The sequence below is a fragment of the Ictidomys tridecemlineatus genome, chromosome 15, assembly GCF_052094955.1.
Source record: "Ictidomys tridecemlineatus isolate mIctTri1 chromosome 15, mIctTri1.hap1, whole genome shotgun sequence".
NCBI lineage: Eukaryota > Metazoa > Chordata > Mammalia > Rodentia > Sciuridae > Ictidomys > Ictidomys tridecemlineatus.
Window position 1 is genome coordinate 10116909 of NC_135491.1, and position 18825 is coordinate 10135733.

At 43.0% G+C, this 18825-nt stretch overlaps 1 protein-coding gene across 1 annotated transcript; it reads left to right on the forward strand.

Annotated features, from left to right (window-relative positions):
* Positions 1–530: 530 nt before the first annotated feature.
* LOC101965817 (insulin growth factor-like family member 4) lies at positions 531–4691 on the forward strand. Its single transcript, XM_078033264.1, has 4 exons — positions 531–610; positions 974–1037; positions 1122–1381; positions 1771–4691. The coding sequence occupies exons 1-4, from the start codon at positions 593–595 to the stop codon at positions 1843–1845; spliced, it is 417 nt and encodes a 138-aa protein (XP_077889390.1). The 5' UTR covers positions 531–592; the 3' UTR covers positions 1846–4691.
* The last annotated feature ends 14134 nt before the right edge of the window (positions 4692–18825 follow it).

Genomic DNA, 18825 nt, shown 5'->3' on the forward strand with positions numbered 1-18825 from the left:
TGAGCAAAAAGGTCTCAGTGCTTAAGCCGCCAGGACAAAAGCTGCAAAGGGACAAAAGCCACAGCTCTGTGAACCCCAGAGCTCTATCCTGACTCTCTGTCACTTTTTTGTTCTCCCTGGCCTCTGCTCTTCTCTACTCTAGGCTGAAACTTCATAATTCTCCCCAAATTCCTGAAGAACTCTACATAGCTCAGATGGAGAAGTGGACTGAGTTGTGGGTGAAGAGAGCCCTTGAAACTTCCAGGGTGAGGAGCATGGGAAGCCTAGAAACAGCCAGTGGTTGGTGGGTAGTTTGCACACAAAACTGGGGTTCCCCTGGCAGCACTAAGGAAAGTCACTTGCCAGAGTCACAATTTTGAAGAGTGTTCAGGATGGCAATCAATTTGCAAATTGATACGTGGTTTCATAAGCAGATCCTTTGTGCCCAGCCCTTCCCTGAAACAACATGTGTCTGTTGTAATACATGATGGGAGGGACCCACTTTAGATTCCTCCCTCTGTGTATCCATAACCCCTTTATAAACCACAGCCCAAGGTCCCAGACAGTTCTTCTGCTGCTCTGCCTCCCCCTGCTCTGCAGCCGAAGCAGAACCATGCTGCCCTTAATCTTGGTAAGGAGACTCCACCCCAAGTTGAGCCTAAGCATTCTCTCACCCCTTTGTTCCTCTGAACCTCAAACTCGGTTCTCTCCTCTGTATTCAGTTCTCAGCTTCCCACCTGGCAATCACCCCTGTCTTTCCTGACTGCACTGCAACCCTCTGTCCACCTGCAAACTTCAGAAGCCTCACTCTTCCCAGAGCCTCCCTGCATTCCCTCACCTGCCAGCCCTGACCCAGGACCTGCCCCCACAGCCTGTCTCAATTCCACTCTGAGTGGTTAACAGCAATCAGACTCGGTGACATCACCCTGAGATCCACAAATGTGCTCAGACTGCTCCTTTCCCGCATTCTCATTCTCCTTCCCCTTCTTCTCAGCTGCTGTCTTCATCGTGGAATTCCTGGGCTCATGGGACCCAGAAGGAGTCAGAGGTGAGACCAGGTATGGTGAGAGGAGATGCCACTGGTGGTGGGAAGGCGTGTCCTACCCTGGCCCTTTGAGCCCACCCAGCTCTGACCCTTCCAGACACTGGCCCATGGCTGTGCCAGCCAGCACCGAGGTGTGGGGACCAGCCCTACAACCCCTTGGAGCAGTGCTGTCACAATGACACCATCCTGCCACTGAATGCGACCCAGCTGTGTGTCCCCAACTGCATCTTCTATCCCTGCTTCCAGCACTGCTGCCTGGAGTCCCTGGGCTCTCAGAACCAGGCAGTTGTGACTTTTAAGGTCCCAGGCATGAAGCCTGACTGCAGGTCCTCCCCCGTCTCCAGGATTTGTGCCCAGGTAAGTCTGTGATTCTAGCCCAGGCTGGGGGAGGGGCAGCAGGGGACAGAGCTTGGTTGAGGCTGTTTTTTATTTATTTTGGGGGGGCGGTGCCAGGGATTGAACCCAGGGATCCTAACCACTGCTCCACATCCCCAGCCCATTTTTATAGTTTATTTAGAGACAGGTTCTTGCTAAATTGCTGAGGCTGGCTTTGAACTTGTAATCCTCCTGCCTCAGCCTTCTGAGCTGCTGGGATTACAAGAGTATGGGCAGCACCAAGCTCATTGCAGCTTCTTTTGAAGCTCCACCTCCGATCTCTGAGCAATCATGTGACTCTTCTTCAATTTTCCCTGTTACCCCCTGTCCCTCCCCCTGCCCCTCTGCTATCTCCCTTCCTCTTTCTGCAGGAACACCCCCCGACCAGCCCTCAGCCAGATCTGACTTCATCTGGACCATCCTGGGGAGTGGAATCTGGTATCTAGTATTCAACGGTGTTGAAGTTTTCCATTATTGCTATGGTCTGAGTGAGTCCCCAAGCTCCTGGGGTGGAATCTTAATTCTTCAATGCTGGAGTGACTCTTGGAGATGGGGACATTTGGCAGGAAGTGGGAGTATTAAGGTCATGGGGAGTGGAGTCATCGTGAATGTAGTATTTGTACCCTGGTAGGAGAGTTCTCACTCTCACTGGATTTATTACCTTGCGAGTGGGTTGTTATAAACCAAGGCTGTTCCTCATGCTCTTTTTTTTTTAATGTTATACTCCATGTACATAAACCTTTATTTATTTATATTCATATGATGCTAAGGATCAAACCCAGTGTCTCACATTTACTAGGCAAGCACTTTACCGCTGAGCTACAACCTCAGCCCCTTCTCATGCTCTTTGTATTTTGAATGCACCCACTTGCCCTTCCATCTTTCACGAGGGGTGGAGGTAGCATGTGGTCCTCTCCAGATGTTGCTGTGTGATCTTGGACTTTCCAGACTCCATAATCATGAACCAAAAAAAATTCTTTCCTTATAATTTACCCAATATTAAGCATTTTGTTATAGCAACAGGCTCCTTGGGGCCACAGGTGGCCAGGTAATGCAGGGAGGCATTCCTTTGACACCACACAGGTTGGCTACATGGGCCCTTTACCGAGGGCAGAAGGGGCCATGTTTGCCTTGACAGCAGTGAATTACGGCTACATGCTTGGGGTTGCCTGGCCCTGTGGTCAAGGGAATCAGGCTGTTACAATTTGTGCCCTCAGAGCACAATTTGTGTCGACAGCCTTGGACGACCAGCCCATCACAATAGAAAGTGACCAAGGGACTAATTTTACAGGTCAGGATGGACAGCAATGGGCAAATCAGTTACAGATTCAATGGAAACTGTACCTCCCATGCCACCCACAGGCTGCAGGCAAGATAGAGAAAGATGATGTCCTGCCCAAGCAAGGACATGGGACTGCAGGGAGCCCACCTTCTATGAAGGGAGGCACAGTGCCTGTGGGAGGTTGTGAGGGCTCAAAGTGAGTGTCCCCGGTGAGGAGACATCCTACAGCAGCACCAATACAGGTCCAGGTGACAACAAAAGATGCACTTAAGCCTGGGTTTGGGAAGCAAAGAAATGTCCCTTCCTGCTCCCACTGGATTAAATAGGGGCAAGCTGAAGTGGACATGGCCCTGGATTATAAAAGCCATCTTTGTTGGGTAGCCCTGAGCCCCATGGAGAAGAGGTTTGGGGGTGATCTCCTTGTGACACCAGGGTAATTAATGAATGCCGCCCCCCACTCCAGGTACGTGTGACTTAGCCAGGTCCCACAGATGGGAGGCAGATTTTAAAGATAATGTTTTTTTTATTTCCCCTTGGCCAATTTCCCAGTGCTGGTGCACACTGAACCTGCTGAAGTACAGGACCAAGCTGTTTAAGTGTGACATTGCCACCCAGGGAAGCCACCACAGATGGTCACTATGCTTTCCTGGGACTCAAAACTAGCATGCATTCTCCCAGTTGTACATGATTTACCTGAGCTAGTGCCTGTAACTTCTTTGACCTTTCGACTGTATGTGTGTCCTCACCAACACCATTGTGACACACATCTATGCCAGACTAGCAAGCACCCACTGGGTATGCACCACAGTGCCTGTGAGTTTTGCCATCAGACTACCCTGTTGAATCCAGACTATATCCCTAGACAATTGGATGTGCCTGGGAAAGACTTGTATTGCCACCTCATTATGGGATGAAACTGGCAATGGTTTTTAGTAATCCTAGGTGGTAAGGCATATCTTCTGGTTGTTTGTTGTGAGAGCTTATATCGTTGCTGTGGCCTCTGGACGTAGGGCTCTGCCTCCTCACTAATGGAACTTTGCTGAAGAGCTCAAATTCGTATATTGTACGGTGAGGATCCTATGAGGTGGATTGTAGGGCAAGTCCAAAATGGCTATAGTCAGGCTCCCTCGCCAAGACTTCTGGCAGGCTAGGTTTTTACTGTGTACTCAAGACCATAAACACTGGCTGGTGAGCATGAGCCCCCTGGTGTAACTTGTTGGCAGTGTGCCTTCTTTGTCTAGCCTGCGTCTTAGAAAGTCCTATGGGAAAGATTCAGGGTGCTAAGATGGAACTGGTTGGGCACTGAAGATGGAGCTGGAGGATGGCGACTGCTGCTGCTGCCTCTGAATAAAGCATCTGTACTATTCCAACTATGCCTTGCATCTTCTTCTACTTGCCAAGATCCTGAATTTTTTTCCCTGGGTCTGATCTTCCACTCCAACAGGCTGATAATGTTCCATTCATCCATTTACCTTTGAATGACATAATTTTATTTTTCTTTATGGCTGAATAAAACTTCACTGTGTATATATACCACATTTTCTTTGTTCATTCATCCATTTACAGACACCTAGGCTTGTTCCATAGTTTGGCTATTGTGAATTGTGCTGCTGTAAACCTGGGTATGTGTGAATCACTTAAAATATGATCACTTAATTCTTCAGGATAAATACTGAGAAATGGTAATAGCTGGGTCTTAGGGTTGCTTACATGCCTAGTCTTTCAAGGAACCTCCATACTGATTCCCCTAGTGGTTGTACTAATTAACAATCCCACCAACAGTGTAAAAGCGTTCCTTTTTCTCCACATCTTCTCCAGCATTTATTATTCTTTGTGTTCTTGATGACTGATATTCTAGCTGGTGCGAGATAAAATCTCAGTGTAGTTTTGATTTGCATTTTCTTAATTGCTAATGATGTTGAACAACTTTTCATATAATTTGTTCATCTGTATTTCTTCTTTCAAGAATTGTTTAATTCCTGAACAACAGCAGAGGAGGTAGAGAGGGAAGATGGGAGGGGAGGGGAGGGGAGGGGGGATAGTAGGGGATAGGAAAGGTAGCAGAATACAACAGTCACTAATATGCCATTATGTAAAAATGTGAGTATGTAACAGAAGTGAGTCTGTATTATGTATTTGGGGAGTTCAAAACCCAATTGAGTCGAATGTATGAAAGATGATATGTCTTGAGCTCTGTAATGTTTTGAACAATCAATAAAAAAAATTAAAAAATAAAAAAATAAAATTCCAAAAAAAAAAAGAATTGTTTAATTCCTTTGCCCATTTATTAATTGAGTTATCTGATTTTTTAGCATAAAGTTTTTTTAATTCTTTATATATTCTAGATATTAATCCTCTGCCAGAAGACTAGCCAGCAAAGATTTTCTCCCATTCTGTAGTTACTCTCTTCACATTCCTAATTGTTTCCTTTGCTGTGCAGAAGCACTTTAATTTGATGCCATCCTGTTTAGTAACTCTTGGCATTATTTCCTGAACATGAGGTGCCCTATTGAGAAAGTCATTGCCTGTGTCTACCTGCTGGAGTGTTGACCCTAAAGTTTCTTCTAAGAGTTGCATAATTTCTGGTGTATTCCTAGGTATTTTATCCATTTGAATTGATTTTTATTTGGGGTGAGGTACTGTTATTCCAGTACTTTCCTTTTTTTTTTTTTTTTTTTTTTTTTTTGGTACAAGGGATTGAACCCGGGGGCATGTAACAACTAAGACACATCCCAGCCCTTTATTATTTTTTATTTAGAGACAGGGTCATGCTAAGTTGCTTAGGCCTAACCAAGTTACTGAGGCTGGCCTTGAACTTGTGATCCTCCTGACTCAGCTTCCCAAGACACTGGGATTACAGGTGTGCACCACTGCACCCAGCTCCAATACATTTTTTAAAAGATGTCTGCCGCAGTCTGGCTGGGCACAAATCATGAGCCACTGAAGCAGGAACAAACTTTATTTTTGAACTGCAAGAAAAAACCTCACACACGCTCATGGGGAATTCTCCCGAATGCCACGCGGCTCCTCTAGGAACCCCCAGCCAGAAATATCTCTCCGGGAAATCCCTCCTCCTGCACTTCCCCAACCAATGGGAACTCCAGGGGAATCCCCAGAAATCCCCATGAGAACTCCAAAATAGCGCGAGAACTCAAAAATAGCGCGAGAACTCAAAAATAGCGCGATATTAATGCCTCGCCTGTCAATCAATACTGTTGGCAAAATGCCAGGGGCCATACAGACTGGCTGTGGCTCTCAGCATCTCCCCCCTTCTGTTTAATTAAACAACAAGTAATGTGGCTTAGGGACCGTGCCTGTTAGGTAGTCCAATTCAACATATGGTCCTTACCCGTCATCAGATGAACTGACCTTTAGGCGTCAGCCTCCTGTCTTAGGTTGGTACCACTGCAATTGGATCATACCCGTCACTGACTACCGGTCCAGCATACAGCCATACTTGTGGATAGGCCTATGCACCAGTGGGGGGTGAGGTTCTTTGCCTCACCTCTGTTGGCCCCCAAATTTGGCCTTTGCGCCAGTGCGGGGGTGAGGTTCTTTGCCTCATCTCTGTTGGCCCCCAAATTTTAGACCATCACTAGTAGAAGGGAGGAGGATACAGAAATGCCACGACACCAAGCCAAAATTGTACCACCGGTGACACTATCAGCAAAAATACTCCAGCTCTACCACAATTCGCTGCACCAACAGATAGTTCACAATGCATACAAAGTGATACATAGTCCAGGCAAGTTCTGCAAGCAGTTCAAAGCAGAGGAATCTGTCAATATGTCCATTTCCTCCCAAAGTAAATCGACTCCTTGATTGAGCATTACTTGTTGAGTTATTATTCGTTGATGCATCAGTTTATACAGTTTGTTGTGATAACTATCGAAATTTAGTTTTAGCTGTAGTTTGGTTTTATCTTTGTCTTCACCGTCACTGGGATGAAGATAGGAATTCTGGCAATGATGCTAAGAAAAAAAAATTATGTAACATTCCAACAGGCACTAAGAAAACAATTTTTTGAACAATTTACATTATCCTGAACAGAATTATTAAATATAATGAGAAGGAAAGGTGAAAGTAAACAAACAGATCTGTTAACCTCCTTATTTGTTCACATATTAAAACAATTTTCAACAGCTGTTTACCCAATCTAAATTAAACCATTAAAATCACGTGAATAAAAAAAAATTCAGATCCATTTATTCATGAGCGCTCCTCATATAAGATATATGGACATACGCACATACAGACATACAACACAAAACAGAAGTGTGCGCACATAACATACAACACATAAGACAATAGTAAAGGCCTTGTAGCTTTACCTAGGTGAAATCTTCATTGCAATGTTAAAAAACTCCACAGTCAAAAAATAAAACTGATCAGAAAAACATTAACCTAGGTCTGTATGAGCTCAAAAATAAAATAGAACTTTATGATGTGGGAAAAGGCAATAATAAAATAAATATTGAACAAAGCATCCTGGTTAATCACTGTCGCAGATGTAAGAATAGCCAAACTGGAGCTCTGGATATCAGCTGTTATGGATTTGAGTCAAATCACCTTTTTTTTTGTTGTTGTTGTTTTTGTTTTGGTCCATAGAATTCGCTTTGGTTAGTTTCTCTGGAATCCAAATCGGCTGTTGTTCTCCCTGTGGAAACACACAAACAGAACCCTGACTCCAGACAATCACTGGGTCAGGACCTTAGTTAATCTCTCTGGAATCCAAATCGGCTGCTGTTCTCCCTGTGGAAATACACAAACAGACCCCTGATTCCAGACAATCACTGGGTCAGGACCTTTCCATTGTCCTGTTAGAATATCCTTCCAAAGTACCTTAGGCTTATGTACATTTTTTGGACACATATGCCTTTCTGCAGCACTAAGCCCTGATGAATCCAAATTTAAAAAGTTTAGAGTAAAAAGGGTTATTTTAAGTTTATCTTTGGGGAATATATACCCCTTCCCAATTCCGTCTTTTTGCTTTAATAAGTACATTTTAATAGTTTGATGAGCTCTTTCAACTATGCCTTGTCCCTCTGGATTGTATGGGATTCCTGTTATATGAGTAATGCCAAATGATGAGCAAAATTGTTTAAAAGAGGTAGAAGTATAACCAGGACCATTATCTGTTTTTAACTGTTTTGGAACGCCCACAGTGGCAAAATTTTGTAAGCAATGAGCTATAACATCTTTAGTTTTTTCTCCAGCATGAAGGGAGCCCATCAAAAATCCAGAAGAAGTATCAACTGTAACATGCAAATATTTTAATTTTACAAATTCTGGCAAGTGTGTGATGTCCATCTGCCAAATATGGTTAGGTATCAGTCCTCTAGGATTGACTCCAAGATTAACTTGTGGTAAAAAGGTCACACAATTTTGACATTGTTTTATTATTTGTCTAGCTTGTTCCTTAGTTATTTTAAAATGCTTTTGTAAAGTATTAGCATTGACATGGAATCTTTTATGAAAATGTGTAGCTTCTTCTAGTGTAGAGAAAATATGTATGTCATGTGTAGTTTTATCTGCTAAATCATTGCCCAAACTAAGGGCTCCAGGAAATCCTGTATGTGCCCTGATATGTCCTATAAAGAATGGATCTTTTCTGTCCCAGATTAGACTTTATATAGCAGAAAACAAAGAGAAAACAGTAGAGGAAGGGGAAATCCTACCAGCATCTTCAAGAGATACTATAGCATTAACTATATACTGACTATCAGAAAATAAATTAAATACAGAATCTTTGAACATCACAAAAGCTTGTAAAACTGCATTAAGCTCTACCTTTTGAGCTGATTGTTTTGGTACTAAAAATGTAAAAGTTTGATCAGGGGTAACTACTGCTGCTGTACCATTATTAGACCCATCAGTGAATATATTTGGAGCATTCATGATAGGGGTTTTTCTTGTCATTTTTGGAAAAACTACAGGATGCTTAGACCAAAAAGACAACAAAGGATTAGATGGTAAGTGATTATCAAATGAAACATTAGATTTACACATGATTATTGCCCAAGTATTTAACTCATTAGCTAACTCATCAATTTGATCCATAGTATATGGAGTAATAATTTTATTGGGAGAAATTCCAAACACTCCCTTTGCTGTTTTTATTCCTTTGAGTATTAATTGTCCTACAGCCTCAGGATACCTAGTAAGAATAGTGTTAGGAGAATAAGATAAATATATCCACAATAATGGACCTTCTCGCCAAAATACTCCTGTAGGAATATTTTTTGTTGGTAGTACAATAAATAATAAAGGCAAACTTATATCAATTCTATCCAAATGCATATTTTCCATATATGTTTCAATAATTTTTAATGCCTTTCTTGCTTCAGGAGTTAACATGCGGGGTGAATTTGGATCTGATGGATAATGTGTCCTGGGCACTACCCTGATGGTGTTGCTGGGTTCCTCCATGGTGTTTCTGGGTTCCTCCAGTGCCCCGTACATTTGTGGTCATGGGCCCCGGAGCATTGGGCCCCCCTGTCCGTTTTTTGGCAATGGAACCCAATGCCTTTCTCCACGATATCGTGGGTAAACACCTGGTCCTTGTCCATTTTTTGATAACGGAGTACCCTCTATGGTGGTTTGAGAATGGCATTCATTAGCCCAATGTCTCCTTCTACGGCATCATGGGCAAATGCCCGGTGTTCTATTCCTTTGATACCTAGTTTTGTTAAACCCTCCTCCTATGGGGCAACTCCTTTTAAAATGTCCTGTTTGTTCACAATTGTAGCATGTTTTGGGCCTGGCATCCAAAGCCTGTTGTACTGCTGCCAAGACTTGTCCATGTTCATTAATGTCTCTACATAATTTAATATATGTGTTTAAATCTTCATATCTCCATGGTCTAATGACCTCTCTGCAGCAACAATTTGCTTGGTCATAAGCCAGTTGTTTTATAAATGGCATTGCTTGTTCTGTATCCCCAAAAATTCTGGAAGCTGCTTGAATAAGCCTATCTACAAATTCAGCATAAGGTTCATTAGTTCCTTGTATTACCTTAGATAATTGACCTTGTAAATCTCCATGCCCCTGTAAAGTTTTCCATGCCCTAACTGCATCTACAGCAATTTGTGCGTATACGCCAGGATCATATTCAATTTGTTGCCGTTGACCCTCATAAGGTCCTTTTCCTAACAACATATCTAGATTTCTTTGAGGGTAACCGGCTGCTGCATTTCGCCTAGCTGTCCCCCTGCAAAATTCCTCATTGGCAACCTTCCATAACAAATATTGTCCTCCATTTAGCACAGATTTACACATGCTAGCCCAATCTGCTGGCATCATGTCCAAGTTGGTAATGGATTCGACCAAGCTTACAGTGAAGGGTGCTTAAGGTTGTTACAGCCTCCTTTAACTGCTTCACTGTTTTGAAATCTAAAGCACGGTGAATTCACTGCCCTCCTGCGTGCTCAAGTACAGGGCATGCAAATCTTTGAGGTCCTGTCTCAGGATCCCATCTATCAACTACGGGGGTTGAGGGGGTTGAGGGCCACTCAGCTATCTCCATAGGTGGAGCTGTTGATTGAATTACACCCTCTGGTGATAGAACAGTGTTAGTAGCAGCCTCCTGTTGTAGCTTTTTCCCTAATAGTTGTTTCTCCTCTAAGCTTTCTTCCTTTAAATTTTCTTCCTCTGTCTGACTAGCTTGAGTCCTTCTCTTTTGCTTGATCTAAAATGTCTTTCTCCATGGTCTGAACCTCTAACAATTTATTTAACACTCTTTCAGTTTGTTTTTTACTAATTTCTAATCTGTTATAAAGATAATGCAACCCAATAAGATAACATAAAACAAAACCAAAACAGAATGAAACAAAAATGGAACAAAAAATTGTTGTATCAATTTTCCTATTTTCTTGACATGTACATTTGTGGTCTATTTCTATCTCTTCCTCAGGGGCAAACAAAACACCAAGGATTTATAATTCATTGATTTTTGACAAAGCTCCCAAGAACTTACGGGGGAAAGGACAGTCTCATCAATAAATGCTGCTGGAAAAGCTAAACCTTTATCTCACACCATATATTCAGAATCAACTCACAATAGACAAAGGACTCCAATGTAACACCCAGGACTGTAAAGAGAAAACATGAGGGAAAGATCCACAACACTGATCTGGGCAATGATTTTTTTTTTTATAATACTCCCAAAGCACAGGCAACAAAAGCAAAAACAGACAAGTGAGTTTGCATCACAATAAAAAAAATCTATACTGTAAAGAATTAGCAGAGTGAAGAAACAATCAATTCCCAGATTGGGAGAAAATATTTTCAAATTATGCTTCTAATAAGCAGATAATACCCAAAATATTAATAACTCAATAGCAAGAAAATCTGGGCCTTTTTTCAATATTTTTTTTAGTTTTGATGAACCTTTATTTTATTCATTTATTTATATGCAGTGTTGAGAATTGAACCCATGCCTCACACACGTGAGGCAAGTGCTTCACCACTGAGCCACAACTTCAGCCCCTGGACCATTTTAATTGGGTTGGTTTTTTTGCTTACTGATGAGTTTTTAAATTTCTTTGTATATTTTTAATAACTGTTTCTTACCAGATATGCGTTTTGCAAATATTTTTCCTAGTCTGTGGCTTGTCTTCCCAACCTCTTAACATCTTTTTCACAGAACAGAACACTTATTTTTAATGATTTTTGACTGCTATCAGTCATTTCTTGCATGGATCATGACTTTGGTGTTGTATCTAAAAGTCATCACCATACCCAAGGTCATCTAGGTTTTCTCCTATGCTGCCTGGTAAGAGTTTTATAGTTTTGCATTTTATATTTAGAACTATGATCCACTTTTATTTAATTTTGTGAAGAATGTGAGGTCTGTATATATGAATGGCCACTTGTTCTACCACCGTTTGTTAAAAACCCTATCATTGCTTCATTTTATTGCCTTTGCTCCTTTATCAAAGATCAATTGACTGTTTATGTGAATCTATTTCTGGGCACCCTATTCCATTCCCTTTGTCCATGTCTCTGTTCTTTCACCATTATCACACTTTGTTGATTACAAGCTTTATAACAAGTCTAGATATCAGAGTGTCGATTCTCTATTCTTCAATATTACGGAGGCTATTCTGGATCTTATGCATCTCCATAATAAACCTTAAAATTAGTTTGTCAACATTGACAAGATTTCTTCCTGAAGTTTTGATTAGAGTTCCACTGAAGCTATGGATCAAGTCTGGAATAACTGATATCTTGATAATATTGAACTTTTCTATCCATGAACATGGGATACTTCCTCTGTTTTCTTACTTCTTCTTTACTCTCGTTCTTCAGAATTTTGTAGTATTCCTCAATAGATATTATGTACATTTGGTTAGATTTATTTAAAAGGTATTTTATTTGTGGAAGTTCTAATATAAATTATATTGTTTTGCATTTCAAATTGTACTTGTTTATTGCTAGTCTGTAGGGAAGCAATTGTCTTTTGTCTATTAACCTTATATTCTACAACCTTGCTATAATCACTTCTTAGTTCCATTAGGGTTTTATGGAGTTTTTGTTAGTTCTGCTTAATTTTACACACACAAAATCATGTCATCTGTGAAAACTACAGTCTTATTTCTTCCTTCCCTGGGGAACATTTCAGATCCAAACTATAGCACTCATCCCCAGATGGTTCATATCCATCTCACAATGCAAAATGCATTTATTCTATTCCCAGAGTCTTCAAGTTTTGACTGTTCTATCATTGCTCAAAATTCCAAGCCCAAAGCCTCCTCTGATACTGAAGACAAACTCAGCTGTGAGTTCCTTTAAAAGCCAAAAAGAAAGTGACATTCTTCCAGGGTACAATGGTGGGACAGACAGAGGGTGAACATTCCCATTTCAAACGTGAGGAATGGTAAGAAGGGATTGGACCAAAATAAAATAAAAAATCAACAAGCCCAACATTAAATCTTCATGCTCCACATCTGCCCTCTGGGGCACACTGTGGAATTGGTACTAGAGTCCTGGACCAGAGGCCCAACTCTGGGGCTCCCAACAAATTGCATCTGGCCACTCACCATAAACTCTACGTGGAAGAGGTAGTGGTGAAAAGCAAAAAGGAAACTTTATTTAGTGTAGCTACACCAGGAAGACAAGGGGAACTGCACACTTAGCTCCTTCTTTGAGAAAATGTCAATGACCTTAAGGTTTTACAGAAAGAGAAATGGGGGCAAGTGTTGGGGTTCTGTGTACCTGGAAGTTGCACAGCTGGAAAAGCAGGTAATCTTTGTCAAGCATGGTCCAATCTGTCATTATGCCACAATGGTCCGGCAGTGCTGTTGCCCGCAGGGGATAATTTCCACTCATCACAAGATGCTTATCAATCAGACCCGTTATCAATCAGACCCGTTATCAATCAGACCCGTTATTCCTGGAATCCAATGACTCAAACAAAGCAAAGGGAACAGAGGCAAAACAGAAGCAGAGATGCCAAGATTATTATCCTTTATCTTTTTAGCTACCCAATGGACATTTTCAGTCCTAAGTGAAGAGTCTGAGTCCTGTGCAGCAGGAGGTGGGCTCCCAAGGGTTTGGCAAGGCTTTTCCCAGTGGTTTTTCTGGTTGCAGTCTACATGGCCACTGTCCTGGGCTGGCGTCCCTCTGCAGACATTCCACATCTGCATCTCTCTCCCTGATGTCTCCAGTGCAGCCTCAGCTTCACTCTCATGGCTCCACTCATCACCAAGGTAGGGATGTTTGCAGGGACTCCCACTCTGGGGCCCACTGCGCCACCTCCCAGGCTTTCGTTGAAATCTTGGTGGAAGCCTCCATGACTGTTGCATTCTGCCCACCTGCAAAACTAGCATCTCATGGACTGCATGTCACACGAGCTCTGACACTAGTAGGAGCTGAACCTGGGTCCATTTGACCCACAGCCACAGTGCCCTGTGAATTCCCGGCTGTCTGAACATGAAGAAACAAAATCCCTAGGTGGTGTGGGGGTGTGCAAAATGTACTGGGGCTCTTTTCTCAGAAGTCCTTGGCCTGAAAAGTCTTTGAAACAAATTTGCATCTCTACACCTTTGGGCTTTTGATGAGTGCAGTGGCCCTGCTGTTTTCCCCAAAGTGGCCTCCAGCACCCTTCTTATTGTCCCAGGGTAAAGCATTTTGCTCTTTATTGATTCTAGAAACCAAACCCTCCCCTCTTTGGCAACGGTTTTAAACATGCTCCTTCTCTGGCCAAATTATAAATTTTCCAAATCTGTCTGCTCTACTCCCTTCAGCTTTAAATTCTCTTATAAATTTGTCTAAAAGCAGCTATAAATACTATAAGGTCCTTTCTTAACATCAGAATGGCCTTCTTAAGTGACAGCCATCATTTTAAGAAAAAAAGTTTCACTTTCCAATCCAAGGGCATTTCTGAGAAAGGCTCACCACTCCCTCATACCAACCCAACCCACCTGGCTCTGTTTTCCTGAGCCTGCCCCATAAAAGTCCCAGAACCCAAGCTGTTTTGCCTCTCTTTGCTATAGAGATGGCCTTTATTTGTCAGCTTTGACAAATAAACTCTCGTGTGTATCTCTGCCTGGTCTCTGTCTTTTATTTCTCACTTACCGTCTCTCATTCCTCGTTTTCCCTTAGAATACTCATGCCACTGTCTGAATATTTTGCTGATTTGAAATTTCCTCCAGCAGATAAATTTATCCATCAACTTTAAACTCAGCCTCCTACAAAATCTCAGGGAATGAACAAAATGCATTCAATTTTTTTTGCCATGGTGTAGCAAGGATGGCCTCTAGTCCCCTCTTCAATCTGAAACCTCATCGGCATAGTCTTTATTGTCCACATTCTTGTTAGTATTCTGTTCTTCTGAGCTCTCACCAGAATTGCCCAGTGAGCTGTATTTATTACATTCTAGACTTTTTCTAGCCTGCTCCTCAAAATTTCCAAACTCTTCCTGCAACCAAAGGCTCTTCCACATCATTGGGAATATAGCAATAGCAAAGATCATCCCAGTTTGAGGTACAAATTTTCTGTTATCTTTCTGTTGCCATAACAAATATCTAAGACAACCAACTTACAAAGAAAAAAAAAGAGTACGTTTGCTTGAAAGTTTTAGAGATATCATAACACAACTGGTTGGTTCCATTGTTTGGGGGCTTGTGGTGAGATAGCACATTATGGCAGAGAAAAACTGTTCTCCTCAGAGCTGGGATGTGGAAGAAAAAGACACTAGAGTCCCACCATTCCCTTTAGGGTCATGCCCCAATGATCTCCCACTGGCACCAGCTGTTAAATGTTCCACCGCTTCTCAATAATGCCAAACTGGGGTCAAGCCTTTACTACATTGGCCTTTGGGAAATATTCCAGATTCAAACTCTAGATGCAGGACAGAGGCACATTTGTGTACGTGCTCTGCAGGTGGAGTTGGAGGACCAGCCTCACTTCCTTCCTGGAGCCTTAAGACTCACAACAAACTTCTTTTGGATGCCAAGTGCCCAGGACAGCAGGATTCAGTGTGTCACCACGTGGGAATCCAAGGAGGTCTCCAAGAACAGAAGACCCCTCTACTCAAAAAGAAGCTGTTGCTGTACGGAAGTCTGAGGTGGTCTCCAGGAATGAAGGAGACCTCTGCTAGGGCCCTCCATGTCTAGGACCACATTCCAAAGAAGAATTGAAGGACACATCAGACATGAGTCACACAGCAAGGGAGGTTTGCAAAGGAAGTTCCCAGAGACCCAAGTGCTCAGAGGTGGGGTTTTGGGTAAGTGATTAGAGCACTGAACCTTGATACACATCTTGAAGGGCTGAACCTTGATTCACATCTTGAAAATCAGGATCAGGTTCTTGCTTCCCTGGAGTTGAAGATTAAACACCTGAGAAATGCTGAGTCAAGCTGGGAAAGTAAGTTTTCTTTAAGAGACAGAACAGAGAGAGACAGACAGTGAGCTGTATTTATTACATTCTAGGCAGAGAGTTTCCTGGAATTTGGCTGCTACCTATTTTCACTTCTCTCATTGGAGAGCAGGGGGCCCTGAGCTGGTGCTGGAGGGATTGGGGGTGTTCTGCCCCTTTTAGATTGTAGATTTCCTTTCTTCTCATGCTCCCTCCTCCTCTTATCTTGCCTACATGACCAAAAGGTGGGAAAGGGCTGTCCAGGGGGCGCTCATTAGCAATACCTTGCACTGAAAGAAGCAATTCCCTGGAGGCAGAGATAACCTTGGTAACAAGTTGTGAGGAGGGGGAAGTGCTCTGGAGGTATTAGCATTTTATTTCCTTTTGAATTAGCCCCCAACTTTCCAACCCAATCACCCATTACCTACACTATCTGTTCTTTGCCCTGGTCTCAATGTCATCAGTGTATTAGTCCACTGATGGCTGAATGGACCACTGGGAGGTGGAACCTAGTGGAGGAAGTAGGCCCCTGGGGTCATGCCCCAGAAGAGTTTGTCTTCTCTCTGGCCCCTTCCTCTCTTTTTCTGCTTCCATGATGCTGTGAGCAGAGAGCTTTCCTCTACCGCACCCTTCCATGGCTGTCTTGGAGCCAACTGTGTACTGAATCCTCCGAAACTATGAGTCAAAATAAATCTTTCCTCCTCTAAGTCGTTTCTGTCAGATATTTTGGTCACAGTAATACAAAGCTGGTGAACACAATGACAACTTTTTTTTTCTTTTAAGACTCCAAGGCATGTGAGTGCTATTTATTTCGATGGAAAATACCAGGTAAGTATTTTCAAGAGGGAAACTTCTAAAGTGTAAGTAGTGAACAGAGGCAGCTCAGCAAGCCAGCTCCTGGCTGTGGTCTCATTCATTCATTAAATATTTACTGAGTATCTGTGCTGTTTCTGTCACTGGGCTGGTCTATAAAAATGGACTGGGCACCATTCCTCCAAGGACTCACAATCTGGAGGGAGCTACAAAAGTCATGGAAATAAATGCAGCCTAAACTATATCATTTCCAACAGGGAAGTTATGTTCCAAATTGAATCATGTGCAATGAAAGCTCACTATAGCAAGTCCTTGAAGCTGTCACCAAGGAAAAACCTAAATAAACCCTATAGTTTCACTTTTTAAGTAAATTGTTTGTCTCACTAACTTTAAAATCACTAATTTTGGAGGTGACACAGCCAGGCAATACTTTATCAGTCTCCCACTAGTTTGCAGTAGATCACTCCCTGGACACGTGGGTCACCATGCTGATGGTCGCCCAGGCCATGCTTCAGGCACTTGAAGTTCACTCTTGTTGAAAACACTGACTCATCACTTGGACCTAAAGATGCCCCATGTTGACTGGAACAGGATGAAGGACTTGGCATCTCTGTCTTCACACCAGGTCTGTCTCCTTTGTTGCCTTAACTTTTGGGTCAGATTCTACTTGGATCCATTAAATGTTTGAGAAATGGGTTTTTTTGTCCAAAACTATAATGTAGAATTAACTTAATGTAAACTTTCTTTCTCTCCACTCCCTTCCCCTCTTCATAGAAAAAGACACCCGCTACCATGACGAAAAATACAACAATGAGAGGAGTGAAAATAGGTAGCGGCCAAATTCCAGGAAACTCTCTGCCTGTTCCCAGAAAAGAATAAACCATTCCTGCCCTTTCTCAGCCCATCACTGTTCCTATCCTACATCTGTAGCCCTCAATCCCCTGGAGTGGAGAAACTGATTGTGAGCAAAGCCCCCTCTTCATTTTTGACCACTGAATAAAGGCTTCCTCCCCGCCAAAGATGGGATTGAGGGGGGGGGCGGGGGGAGCTAATCATCAAGCCACATCCCCAGCCCTTTTACATTTTTATTTTGAGAGAGTCTTGCCAAATTGTTCAGAGCCTTGCTAAGTTGCTGAGTCTGGACTTGAACTTGCAATTCAGCCTGCCTCAAAATCTGCCTCAGCCTCCCAAGTCATTAGGATTACAGGTGCACACCACCATGCCAGGTTGAATAAGGCCTTTCCTTCCCCACAACACTCATCTCTCAGACATTGGTCTTTCCCAAGAATGAGCCTCCCAACCTGGAATCTTCATTCCCCTTCCTTGAATGCAGCATAATTAATTTTGTAGGTCAGAAGCACAGCTCAGGAGGCTGAGGCAAGAGGACCACAAGTTCAAGGCCAGCCTGGACAACTTAGTGAGACCCTTTCTTGAAGGATATGGGAAAAACAACCCCCAGGGAGAAAAGGAGAACAATGGGTCCCAGGGAGAGAAGGAAAATAATGGGCTCTGGACTTTCACCATTTCCCAGCAGCAACGGACTCTGAAGCTCCTGACTTCCTGTTCTACACCTGTCTCCCTGATGCCTGACCAACTTGATTAAGTGTCTGTGATTAAGGCTGAGTACACATCCTGCCATGATGATTAAGTCTCACTTAATTCTACAGAAATCAGACCTCTATTGTAACCAGGTGCCATTTCCTCCTGAAAATGTGTCCCTCTGCTGGTTAATAAAGCAATGCTGGTCTGTTGAGGTCTGTCTCCATTTCTTTTGCTTTTGCTTTCATTTCTCAAGAAATAATAATAATAATTTTAAAAAGGGATGAGGGTGTGAGTCAGTGCCTAAGCACCCCTGAGTTCAATCCCTGGTACCAAAAGGAAGAGTCAGAGATGGAGAAGGAAAGGGCAAAGGTGACAAAGAAGCAGAGGCATATTCTCTCTCTCTCTCTCTCTCTCTCTCTCTCTCTCTCTCTCTCTCTCTCTCCCCCCCCCCACCCCATCTCTCTCTTAAAGAGAGAAAAAATACAGTTAAAAACTTGGATGAACCTCAAATGTCAGGAAAGGCACATGAAAACAATTCTTAAAATCAAACAGAAGTGGAGAAAATAAAATAAAATGTGACAAATCAAATTTCAAGTAGCATTTTTGGGTCAAGGTCAGGAGCTGCGACTGGGATGTCCTGAGAGGTGGCTGTGTGGACCCAAGTACAGAAACAACCCCCCACACCCCTAGCGTGGCTGACCTGGTGGCTCAGCCTGCGGTGCTGCACAGCCGGGCTGCCCTGGCTCAAGGGAACCGTCTTGTGTTTGGAACCAACACTGAGGCAGGCCTGGGGGAGGGGGCTGCTCTCTGCGGGGCCTGAGGACCCAGGACGCAGAGCAGAGCTGCCAGAAGGCCAGCAGCCCAGGAATGAAGGGCTTCAGTCACTCACCAGCAAGAGGGCGGGGCTTTGCCCACTGCCCAGCTGCACTCC